The following is a 12,097-nucleotide window of genomic DNA, read 5'->3' as shown; positions in this document are numbered from 1 at the left end:
TGTAAGAGTTAGCAGCTGACAAAGGCTGTTTTTAATAATGTATTTATAAAACTTTGCTGCCGTGCAAGCCCAGACACACAGAAATGACGTTTGAGCTCAGCGCTGAAAGTGCAGAATGCCCCATGGCAGATCTGGTTTCCCATCTCTCCCTAAATGCCAGAAACCAACATTTCCTAGGAAAAAAAACCTTGGGCTGCAGGCTCCCATAGCTATTTAAAGTTGCCTGCCCTGATCCCTCCACAGGCGGCTGCCTGATCGGTATTTCAGTTATGTGTTTATTTAGAAGTAAATTCTAACTACTACTGTAGGGCATGGTGATATTTTAATGCCCTTTTTACCTTGCAACCTTTTCTAGCAAGCTCTGTGAGAACCTCACTGTCTCACAGAGACACTGTCTGGTTGAGGTGTAAACTACAGCACCTGCTTGTTCCCTTTGGACTTAGGGATGATGCTTAAATAAAGCACTTTGTTTTTTGGATCTTACCTAGAGTTTATATTCCACTTCTGGCAGATGCTTCCAACTTCTTATTTGTAGAGCATGCAATGCATTCAGTACGTTTTTTCTCCATGTCTGCATATGATAAAGACCTTTGAAAATACAGGAGCCTGCATTTTGTTCTGAGAATAAAGATTTACAGGTACAGAAGGCTTTCCCTTTTATATTTCCTAAACCAGAATGATACGCGATTTATTTCTGAGAGACGTAGTAGAGATTGGCCCAATTTTTGACTGATCAAGACTGTATGTGAACAAATGCTGACACCTCTATGCTTTTTGTTCGTCTTTGCCCAGAACCGTATTGCTTTGCAGAGAAATTTCCTAGAATGCATAATCAGCCCTACAGCAATGATCTACAGCGTACAGTGTTCCCTTTATGCCTTCTTTACACATCAAAGGGAAGAAACTGATGTGCATGTTAAAAGAGTGAGGAAGCTGAAATTCCTTAAGAAAATGAACCAAGAAATCTGTGCTCTAAAGAGTGAAAGATGGAAGCAGGAGCTGAGAAAAACTTTTTCAAAATGATTCTTCAGGCAGTAAGAGCTGCAAAGTAGAAACTATTTTCCTTGCAAGTGTGGAGTTTAGTACATTTAAGTGCAATGATTTCATGATCCTCATAGTAAAAATTAATTTTTAATAGTAAATAAATGATTAAACAATAAGAAAGGATTTAGATCGGTGTTAGAAAATGTAGCTGTACTTGGCATGGCTTGTTACAGCATTATCTGAATTCTGTGGCTTCAGACAAGGTATACTTGAGACAATAACCTTAAACTGAAGGTTTTCCACTTGAGCTTTTACATTTCTTACCTAAATAGTTGAAAGATATATTTTGAAGCTGCTGAGTTTATGACTATAGACATGGACAGCAGCAAGCATGTATAGGAAAACAGTCATGTGTTTTTACTGTTCAGCATTTCTGAGGCTTGGGAACTGAAAGCAGCCATGGGCGAAGTGGCAATGTGTTGTGTGTGATTTGCAGTGGGCTGTATCCCAGCTCCTCGTCTTGTATCTCCTAATGATGAATATGTGGGAGGGCCATGTCAAGAATAGTTTCCACTCCAGTGCGTTGATTGTGCAGTTGGCAGTGAGCTCAATTAAAGTATAATAATCTGGTAATCTCTCTCCTTCTCCACTCAGGCTGCTGCACACTGAATAGAGGCAGTGAAAGGCTATAGCATTTGAAAAGTAGGTGAACTTCTTGCCTCTTTGTCTGAGTGGTTTGTGTCTCGTCAACAAAATGAGAAGCGGAAGAGACAACTCCCCAAAACCATGCTCCCATGCCTTGCATCATTACTTTTGTTTGCTTTTCTGTGAGATAACACTTGCTCTTTATTTTCCTTGATAGGCCACAGATTGGATTTCTAGAGAGCTTCCCACCACGGTGAAAAGACAAGCTGATGTGAGAGAGGAGATATGTCTGTTATGGGAAGATGCCATTTACCCTGTCTCCTAATTCTTTTCACACTTGTGTTCAGTGAGGAGAGAACTGAGGCACAGAGAGCAGGTATGCACCATTCCACTCCTGTTAAACAGCTTGCTGGGGCTTTTGCAAGACTGAGATGCTATCACTGTTACCATTCTAGGAAGAAGGCAATAAAAAAGCAAGCAAGATGTTTACTACTGAAAAGACATAATACAGACCTAAGGAATGGAGGCTTAGGGATCAGGGTTATGATTTAACTAGAGTTTCTGGTTTTCAGCCATCCAGAACAAAAGGAGCAGTGTACAACTTGCTCTGGATATGCCTTATCCGTGGAGGTGGCATGGAGATCAACCCTTACACTGATTTCAGTGGGTTTCACGTTAGACCTGGTGAATCTTCTGACTGGGATTTTCGCAGTGAACTAAACAGAGTCAGGGTTCTCTTCGTCTTCTTCCATCTCGTGGTTCATACTGTCTGTCTGGGTCCCTGGCATAGTTTTTGGCCTGTGCCATTTAGCAGTGTCCCCTGAAATGTCACTGAACGATGTGTCTCTGCTTGAACAGGGATGTTAGACCAGGTGGCCTCCAGAGGTCCCTTCTGACCTCAACTAATCTGTGATTCAGTGAATGGATTAGAGAACTGTGCAATTGAGAGCCTTTTCCTACAGGTAGTCTTCACCAGGGCATGTTGTTTTTTTATGAGTTTATTTATCTACAAGTGAATGACGCTAAAGGTCAGGGAGTGACAATGGTTACAGACCTACACAGCTTATTTGTAATAAAAGCCCAAAGGTACTTTGAGATAGAGGATTTCTCTATTTCTTTCTAGGAAATATACTATTTTGTACTCAGGGCTAATTTTTAAGAGAAAAAAAAAAGGAGAAAAAAAAGGAGAAAAATAAAAGGAGTTTTGAAACATTCTCTCAGTCTGAGGAATTGCTGCTTTACAGAGATGTTATGTGATCTGCTCAGTCTGGAGAAGAGAAGGCTCTAGGGAGATCTCACTGCAGCCTTGCAGTATTTAAAGACAGCTTATAAGCGGAGGGAGACTGACTTTTTTCATGGTCTGGTAGCGATAGGACAAGGAGGAATGGTTTTGAACTAAAAGAGGGGAGATTAGGCAGAAATTTTTTCTCAGAAGGCAGTGAGTCACTGGCACAGACTGCCCAGAGAAGCTGTGGATGCCCCATTCTTGGAAGTGCTCAAGGTACCAGGTTGGATAGGGCCCTGGCCAACCTGATCTAGTGCCTGAGTTAATGGTTGGCAATCATGATCCTGGCAGAGACGTTGGAAATACGCAATCTTTGCAGTTCCTTCCAACCCAAGACATTCTATGATTCTTTGTTTTTATGATTCTATGATTTTTATAAGTCTTTTAGTATCAAGTTTCAAAGGAATGACTACTTATTAACAAACAGTGAAATGTCATTTTTTCTAGTTCTAGTGGATTAGTTACAGAAAGGAGGTACTGTTTGTAATTTCATTATATCATTATGTTAAATAATTTTGGTCTTATGGCTTGTTTGTGAGCTATTTATAATGGCAGTGTAGCAAAATCATTGAGCCAGTGTCTGAACAGGTGACTACAACTCTTGGAATTGTGATTCCGGATTCTGTAATTAAAAAACTGAAAGTTCACTTTCTATGAATTATGTCCCATATTCCCTTAAAGTGAACTGTTTCTGCCAGTAAACAACATTGTAATAGCATTCTTGGAAAACAATCAATTTTACCCAGCAGTGGACAATGCAGTAATAAAAATGCAGATTCATACTTACTAAAAGCTTTTCTGCAGCATTTAATCTCACTGCCATCAGCAAAGAATGACTGACTTTAAGAAAATAATCCTGAAAGACCATATTTTTCTGCCCTCCAATGCTGCCTGAATAGGCATCACATTTTAGACTTCAAAAACACCTCGTTTTAAGGCTCATCGCCCTTGAACACAGATAGAATGGATTGTTTCTGTTCTGTTTGTTTTTAAAGTACAGTCATCTCATCTGCTGAAAGTCATTAAAATGAGCAACGGGAAGCTCTTTACCTTGTGGGTTTTATAGTTAAACCTTTATATTTTGTGGTTAGTCTCAGTTAATATTCTTTCAGACAGCAGAGATTAACAGTGATTTTTTTCTTTCCTTATGGAAATCAGAGATTTCTTGCTTAACTTTTTCTGTTACATCCTTTATATTCTGCAAAAAGCAAACAGAACTGTACTTGACAATCTAGCCAATATACATGGGTGCAATGTAATTGACATTTCATAATATAAAACCATATATTCCATCATCTTCACACTCTCTTTGCTGAAGAGAATTACTGAAGTCTCTGTGCAGCAGCTTCCAGGTAGCTGCTCATGCTGCTGATATATCCAGACAGATCCTTCTTGCTTTGTAGTTACAATCAAGGATTTACTCTCTTACAAAATTCCATCACAAAACATGATCCCATATGGACAAGTTGTTTCTAAGATGACTTCAATTCCTTATGGGCAGGTAGTTCCCTTTGTCACATGAAGAACAGCAACACCTGGTTCAATTTTCTGGCATGTCCCCATGTTCCCCCTGAAGTAAACACAGCAAACAGATGATGCTCATTTTTCATCATCCATAACGTACCAAGCATATGTTCAGCCTCTCTTGAAGCTATCATGTAGTACCGTGAACGTTGCTCTCCAGTGTTGTAATGCCTGACTGTAATGCTGCTTCTCTTATTTGAAGGCAAGTCCTCTTCATGTTACTGAGCCATCCACACACTCCTTTCCAGTGCAGGGAGCTGTTGTGAGACTCCTGTCCTTTGTAGGGCAGGTGCACAACATTAAAATGATCAATAGCACCAAAATTAATATTTGAAATGTAAGCTCAAATATGGGAGAAGACTTTGTGACGTACCTTTAGGCTCAGATATCAGAATTCTGTGAAGACATGCTAACAGTATCATACTCGTCCACCTTTGGATAGTGTGTTTCATATTTCTGTTCACTGAGGTGGCTGTCATGCAAGTACTTGGATTCCTCCATATTCCTTGGCCTATAGGGAAAAATTTCTAGTCTTCAACTAACGCCTGGAATGGATGCTTTTACATTTGCATTTTAGATCTGTTAAAGAGTGCAGAAAGGACCAAGTGTTTCCTAAGGCCTGTGGAGCCACAAGTGAGAGGGCAGGACTGAGGGTGGTTCAACCAACGATCCAGGTCATCAGAGAAGCTCATAGTGATGAAGCAGGTCCAAGATCAATCCAGGAACGTGACTCAGCAAGGCATAGTGCAGATGTGGTCTAAAGACAGTAGTTGGGCTCAGCCATCTATCAGGTAGATCTGCAGAAGTAAGGCATGTCTGAGGTGATAAGACAAGGGGAAGTAGTTCCAAACTAAAAGAGAAGAGATTTATACATAAGAAATAAGTTTTTTTTTATAGAAAGGGTGGTGAGGCAGCAAAGCAGGTTGCCCAGAGAGGTGGTGGATGCCCCATCTCTGCAGACATTCAGGATCAGGCTAGACTGGACACTATTATTCTATGATATAATGTATCTTGATCACTGGTATGTAGAGGTTCAGTTGCTGGACCTGGCTGGAACTAATCTGGGTATGAAAACACAGAAACCATATAGTGAGGATGTCACTGATGTATAGAGAGCAAAACTGTTCTCATGAGCATACTTTAGAGTCACAACTTTCCTTGACTATTCCCAGATTTTTTGATCAATGGAAGTGTGTTGATCAGTCCAGAGCATGGAGGAAGTTAATGTCATGGTTGTAATATTAATAATTAAATGGTGCAGGCACTTGTACGGACCAGTTCTCTGTCCTCAGTCACATTATATGTGCTTGTTTTGTCAAATTAGCCTTTTAGGATTGGTTCAAACAAGCAGTTGCGCCTGTGAGACGGTGTAGGACAAGAACTAATGCAGAAATGATGACAGGTGGTGTGATCCTGTATAAATTGACTCTGTAGAGCCTTCAGTCTTGAAGCTGTGTGGTTTGTTAGGCACTATGGTTTATAATGGTAGATTAAATATATACATGTATATGTTTTTTTCAGGTGGCAAAATGTTGATTTATTTTGGTCATCTCTGGGAATTTTTATGTTATTTTGCCTGCTGGTTTGCATATATTCAGAGAGAGGCAGAAAACATCTCCTGGGAGATTTATTTTCTTGGTAATCAGCTGACAAATATGTGATCAGTCTGGTTTCATAGGGCAAAAAATCTGCAATTAAAATACATTTGCCTTTCAGATTACACAGGCCACGGATTACAAATATCATGGCTGGAGCCAAAAGGGTGTTTGTAGAGATGAGTGAACTTCTTCATTATAAAGAAACTGCCCTTTGTTGTCAGGGAAGCCATCCCAGTATTCAGTGAGTCATCCTTCAGTCAATAGTCAATAGCAGAGAGCCTCAAAATCGAAATAATCATGTTATAAAGTTGCTTCACCAAGCTATCACGCTGAGCAGAAGAACTGCTTCTAGCTAAGAATACATAAATCTTAATGTTAACGCAGGAGGGAACATGAAAGCTTCACTACTCAAGGTCAAGATTGGCATAGGGAAGGACAGAACAGGTCTCTTGAGCTGAAGGTCATTTCAGAGCATTGCCTGAGCAAAGCGACTGCAATGAAGTTTTTAAAGGAGAAAAAATAGCTTCATATACATGCAGATGGTGTAGGTGAAAGATTGAGCAGAGGAAGTTAGTAGTGCAGGAAGAGGAAGGGTATGCATTTCAATGAGAAGTGCATGCTGATCTACTGTAGATCTGAAACAGAAGAAGTGAATTACAAGGAAGAACGGTTGAGAATCTGCACTTTCTCTGCAGAAGAGGGAGAGGGTTTCTTGTCTCCTCAGCATTGCTCACTGAGGAACCATGCCTGTGGAATATTTGTTATGTCTGATACTTGTATTTCAGCTTTCCTCAGCAATGTATTCTGCCACTTTTGCAGGTTGCAAGAATGTTCATTATGACCTTGTTTTCATCTTGGATGCCTCCTCCAGTGTTGGAAAAGAAGATTTTGAGAAGGTTCGGCAGTGGGTGTCTAATTTGGTGGAAACTTTTGAGATTGGTCCTGACAAAACCCGTGTCGGTGTGGTGCGATACAGTGACCGGCCAACCACTGAGTTTGACCTGGGAAAGTACAAAACCCGTGAGGAAATCAAAGAGGCCGCCCGAAAAATTAGGTATTACGGGGGTAATACAAACACTGGAGATGCTCTCAGGTACATCAACACTTACAGTTTTTCCAAAGAGGCTGGTGGGAGACTTAGTGATCGAACTGTTAAAAAAGTGGCTATCCTTCTGACTGATGGAAGGAGCCAGGATTATGTCTTGGATCCAGCCAATGCAGCTCGTCAGGCTGGAATCAGAATCTTTGCTGTGGGTGTTGGTGAAGCCTTAAAAGAAGAATTGGATGAGATTGCTTCAGAACCAAAGTCTGCTCATGTGTTTCATGTCTCTGATTACAATGCCATCGATAAAATTCGGGGGAAGCTGAGAAGACGTCTTTGTGAAAGTAAGTAGACCTCACAGTTCTTTTACACAAAGAGAATTAATAGGTTCAATTAACATGTAGGTGTGAAAAGCTCTGATTTTTTCCTTTCATGCTTACCTGGTTATAATTCTATGCTGATAGCTCTTTATTTTATTGTCTTCTGCTTTCTTCCACTCTGTAAGAAGTCATTTTACTACCTGGCTTGCGTTGAACTGCTCCCATTCTAGGTTCTTCTGCCCAAGTTAGCTTAAAGTATAGATCAGCTTCTACAGGTCAGCTAGAAAGCAGATCGTGAATTCCCTTTTCATTCTTAAATAGTTTAACTGCCTGTATTTTTGGACTGAATGGATTTCATCTGATTTATTCTGACATTGGTGAGAAGGTTGACAATCTTATTTATACCCCAAATTTAGTTAAGTTGGTGTGGGAATCTTTGTGATTTTGTTTTGTTTTGTTTTTAATTGGAGTGGGGAAGTTTTTTATTTCGTTTTGTTTTTCTTATTTTCTGTCTTCGTTAGATTAAAAAAAAAGTGCGTTGTATAACGTACTGAGAAGAGGAAACAAAAGGAAACTTATTCGTTTCTGTCTTTCAACATCCTAAGTCTACTAATGATTAGTGCTCTGCCTAGCAACCCCATAAATCTTGGTGATGTTTTGAGTGGTGTTTAGTAGAGAACAGTGTTCTCTTGTTATTGGTTTTGCTGCTTTTCAGTGTGTGTTGCGGTCATTTTCAGTTCTTTGGGTCAAATTAATTAGATACTGTTCTGGATCATAGGTCTGAATTTGAAAGATAACAGATGAATCTCTGTGGGTTGCTGTAACGTTGCAGTGTCAGTGACCTGGTCTACAGGCTAGGAAGTTGTCTTACTGTCTTCTGGTAGAAACTTACCTGGAAGGAAGCATGCCTTGCAGTTTGATGTTGTGAAGCTCTATTTTTTCTCTCCATAACATTTCTTTGCAAGAAAAATGTGTTAATATAATGCTCTGGACTTATGAGTGCTTCTTAAATAAAGAGTTGCACTTGCAGACCTAGGCCTGTTGACGCTGCCCCACAGCATCATGATATGACTGCTTTTTTGCTGCTTGAATAAAAATGCTTGTAGATAGTGTGAGATACAAGTGAAAATCATGCTGGATATTCACTACACATTGCAGATTGAAGGAGCTGAATGTTTCTCCTTGAAATGTATGTAATTGTACACTTATGACCAGAGTAGAATAAGGCAGGGTAAGCCCTTCTTGGCGGATACACTCAGACAACTCAAACAACCTCTTACTGCAACTGCTGAACAACCAAATACTAATTTTCCTTTGAAAATCTGTCACATTTCTTTTCCAGGAAAACTGTTTTCGGTACTTCTTATCTGTTTGTTGCCTTCTCAAGAAAACATTTGCCCATTTGACAGAGTACAATGCCATTTGTTTGTGGCTTTCTGAGTCCATACTACATTCACAAACATGTTCATGTCACCCCTCAATAGATCCCAAAGGATTGCTAGGAGTGTATTTCATCCATACGTGATAATTGTCACTCTCCAAGGTGTTTGCTTCCACCTTCACCTGCGGGTTTGGTGTGGAGAAATAAAGCCTCTGAAAGGCTAAATGAAAGGGAACAGTTTGTTGTATTAGATAGAGGGAAATTAAAGGAGAAAGCTGACTGCTATATGGATTGGTTTCTGTGTAAGAACAAAGAGAATTGGACAGTTGTCAATGAGCATTATTAATTAAAGAGGGAGCAGAGAGAAAGGGAGTTAGCTGAACAAACATTGAGTGGATAATGTGTACATTCTGAGGGACATTCAGGCAGAATAATGAAGTGTAAGATAGTTGGCAGCGACACGGGAAATAACCATCTGAGTACATGGGGAATTTGAGAGGAGTGGATCCAATATAGAAAGGGGAGTTAACAACTAGGGCAGCAAACACAGGTGCCTTAAAGTATATCAGTCTTTACAGTGGCATGATTACCACAACAACAGCAGTTACAAGAAATAGGTCTGCAAAAGGTGTTCCTAGTGGGTGTTTTTCTGATTCAGGGATCCCAGTGAGATGCTGCAACATCTCTAGATCTTCATTCCAGCCTTGGTAGAGGAGACTTCTACTCAATATCTGGACTCAGTCCTTCTCACTATACTTGGAGCCTGAACCTGTCCTATATTAGCATAGACACTGGATAACCTTTTTTTATTCTCTGAACATGTGAAGTGGAACTATTCTGGAGGATGAGAGGGAGCTGGTGCAAAATCCAGTCTCTTCTGGTGCCTGTGTCACTTTTAAATGCTGTTTTAATATGTTGGGAACAGAAGAAGAGTTCACTGTAAGGGTTATATCTTACACGTATTTAGAAGGTAAGATTTATAATAGATGTTGTGGTTAACACTCTGTATTTTCAATGTGACAACTCTGAATAAAACAGGAACATACAAACCACTGGTGGGTGGAGAACATGATGAGGGCATATGCCAAGATGCTATTTAGTTTGTGCACGTTCTGAAATAAAAGTGTATCATCAGAGCCAACCTAGGCTTTTAATAGATGCAATCCTCTGTGAGCTCCTGGGACACATGAATCAGTGAGTGGAAGTGATAGAGGGGAAATTATTTTGTTGTACTGACCAGTGATGAGTTTTCCAGTCTTTTACTACTGTATTACGAAATGGGAATACTTGTGCATTGTTGCAAATAGAGGATTTCATGCCAACAGCTGTTCGTAATCACTTGTCTCTGGTCTCACTGGATGTCTGTCTTAGACACTATTATTCCATCTTGCTATATCTGACTAAACATGCCATTATGTTCATTAATAACTTCTTAGCTCCTATTTGATCTTGTGGAAATGAGCAAGACAGAATCAAAAAATAACATGTCTGCTCAGTGAGATGTTGTGGCAGTGGGAGATATTTTTGACAAAAATCTCCACTACGTTGTGGACTATATTTAGAAGGTAAAAATGGGTGATTCTTTCGCAGGACAGCAGGAGAGATGTATTCTGTTAAAAATTCCAGATATGCGTTCTAAATAGAGTTTCTGCTTATATGTTGTTTAGGTAACAACAGGCAGTTATGGAATATTTAAAAATATACTGGCACCTGCTTCTGGTAGGTAAATAGAAGGTTTATGCTCGTCAAACAGAGCCAACTGTTTCAGATTCAATACAGGTTTCATCTGATGCTGAACTTGATATGTTAGTGCATATATAAAGCTGTTGACCTCACATAGATCTGGTAGCTCTGGAGGTTCACTTCAATAAGGAAGACATTGCAGTGTTGCCCTAGAACACCCACATGTGGTCAGGGATAATCGTTTCTTAAACAAAACTGATTACAGTGTTCTGGATCAGTTTTTCTGTTGTTGTTAAGCAAGACAGGTGATAAGATGCTGTTTGCAAAACTGAGCAAAAATGTTCTCCTAAAACATTCTCAATCTCATTCTGACTCGATAAAGGAGAAGCCTGTGACTTGGCAACCTCAGGCTGATTTCTGAGCCTATTGCAAAGGTCAAATTTCAGAGTTTGAAAGGAAATTTGGCATGAGAGCTATAGTCTCTGCTAAATTATTTTTTTCAACACCTAGTAATAGGAGAACCACAACCAGATGTTTCTAAGGAAGTACTGCACTCAGTGTTGGTCCATGACCATTGGTAAGTTGTATTTGTAATGCAGTTCTTTCTACAATCAGCTTTCAGTAGCCTGTGAGCTTGATTTATCTTTCACGATGAGTTCTGCTGTAAGTATGTGGAAGACTAAAGGACTATGTCATTAAATCAGTCTCAAATTCTTTGCAAGCACAATGAGCTAGAGCTGAAATATTTCAGTGTCTGGAGGGTACCAATACTTTATCATTAATTTCAGTGCAGATACCAACTCCTGCAATCAAGTCTCAAAAGCAATCACATGTTCAGATGATTCATAAAGTGTATTCTATTTTTGTACTTGTCTCTTTTGATTTTGGGTTGTGTGTGCAGTTCACAAAATATAAGTCCTATAGTACCATAGCTCTTCTTCTAAATGCAAAAATGCTTCCAACCTTCAAGGCAGCAACTTGAACACCATTCAAAATAGTTAAAACTCTTGAGTCGTTTAAGTCAGCTTCCTCAGGTTCATGACATATTTGCAGAGAAATTTGCATTAAAAAAGCAGTCTGTTTCTTTGCGAACTTTAATATTAAAAAAATATCTCATATACAGAGAACATGCCAGAGGATACGCATCATGAGTGACAGTTCCTAAGAAACTTATCAGTATGATGGAATCATGCATGAGTACTGAAATATCTGAGCACACCAGCACTTAGCAGTACTTTCCTAACTGGTGATATGAGCATTTCTTACTCCTTGTTGTGCTCTGAGGTTTCACTGAAAAAACAATTATTTATAAATAGCTTTGCATTAGACATCATGGCATAGGGAAGGAGATAGAATTTGTAGACTTGAGAATCTGCAGTCTACTCTTCCTTTCATAGTTGGAATATGACTTTATTTGTGTTCTCCAGAAGTTCGGCTTTGTGGTAGTTCCAAGTCTTGGCTTTACTGCAGGGTGGTTTAGAAGCTGTTTTTTATTGTTGTAATCACTTGTAGAGACCTTCCTCAAATTTGAACATTTGTCATTCGGGCAGAACTTTTTGTCATTTGGGCAGAACTTACATCATGCCATACATTTACTTGTAAAAAATTGTGACACCCTCTTCCATGTTGGGTGCA

The 12,097-nt window shown here is 39.6% G+C and overlaps 1 protein-coding gene across 1 annotated transcript in view; it reads left to right on the top strand.

Annotated features, from left to right (window-relative positions):
- The window catches only part of LOC104910483 (collagen alpha-1(XXII) chain-like), a 30,480-nt gene extending 23,050 nt beyond the window's left edge, over positions 1–7,430 (top strand). Inside the window, exons 2-3 of the mRNA XM_031552979.1 lie at positions 1,847–2,005; positions 6,856–7,430. Coding sequence (XP_031408839.1) covers positions 1,915–2,005; positions 6,856–7,430 — 666 coding nt within the window. The 5' untranslated portion in view covers positions 1,847–1,914. The remainder of the gene's footprint in view (positions 1–1,846; positions 2,006–6,855) is intronic.
- Positions 7,431–12,097: the final 4,667 nt, after the last annotated feature.

The sequence above is a fragment of the Meleagris gallopavo genome, chromosome 3 (genome assembly GCF_000146605.3).
Source record: "Meleagris gallopavo isolate NT-WF06-2002-E0010 breed Aviagen turkey brand Nicholas breeding stock chromosome 3, Turkey_5.1, whole genome shotgun sequence".
NCBI classification, from domain to species: domain Eukaryota; kingdom Metazoa; phylum Chordata; class Aves; order Galliformes; family Phasianidae; genus Meleagris; species Meleagris gallopavo.
Note: the sequence above shows the minus strand (reverse complement) of the source record. Positions and strands in the feature narration are given on the sequence as shown.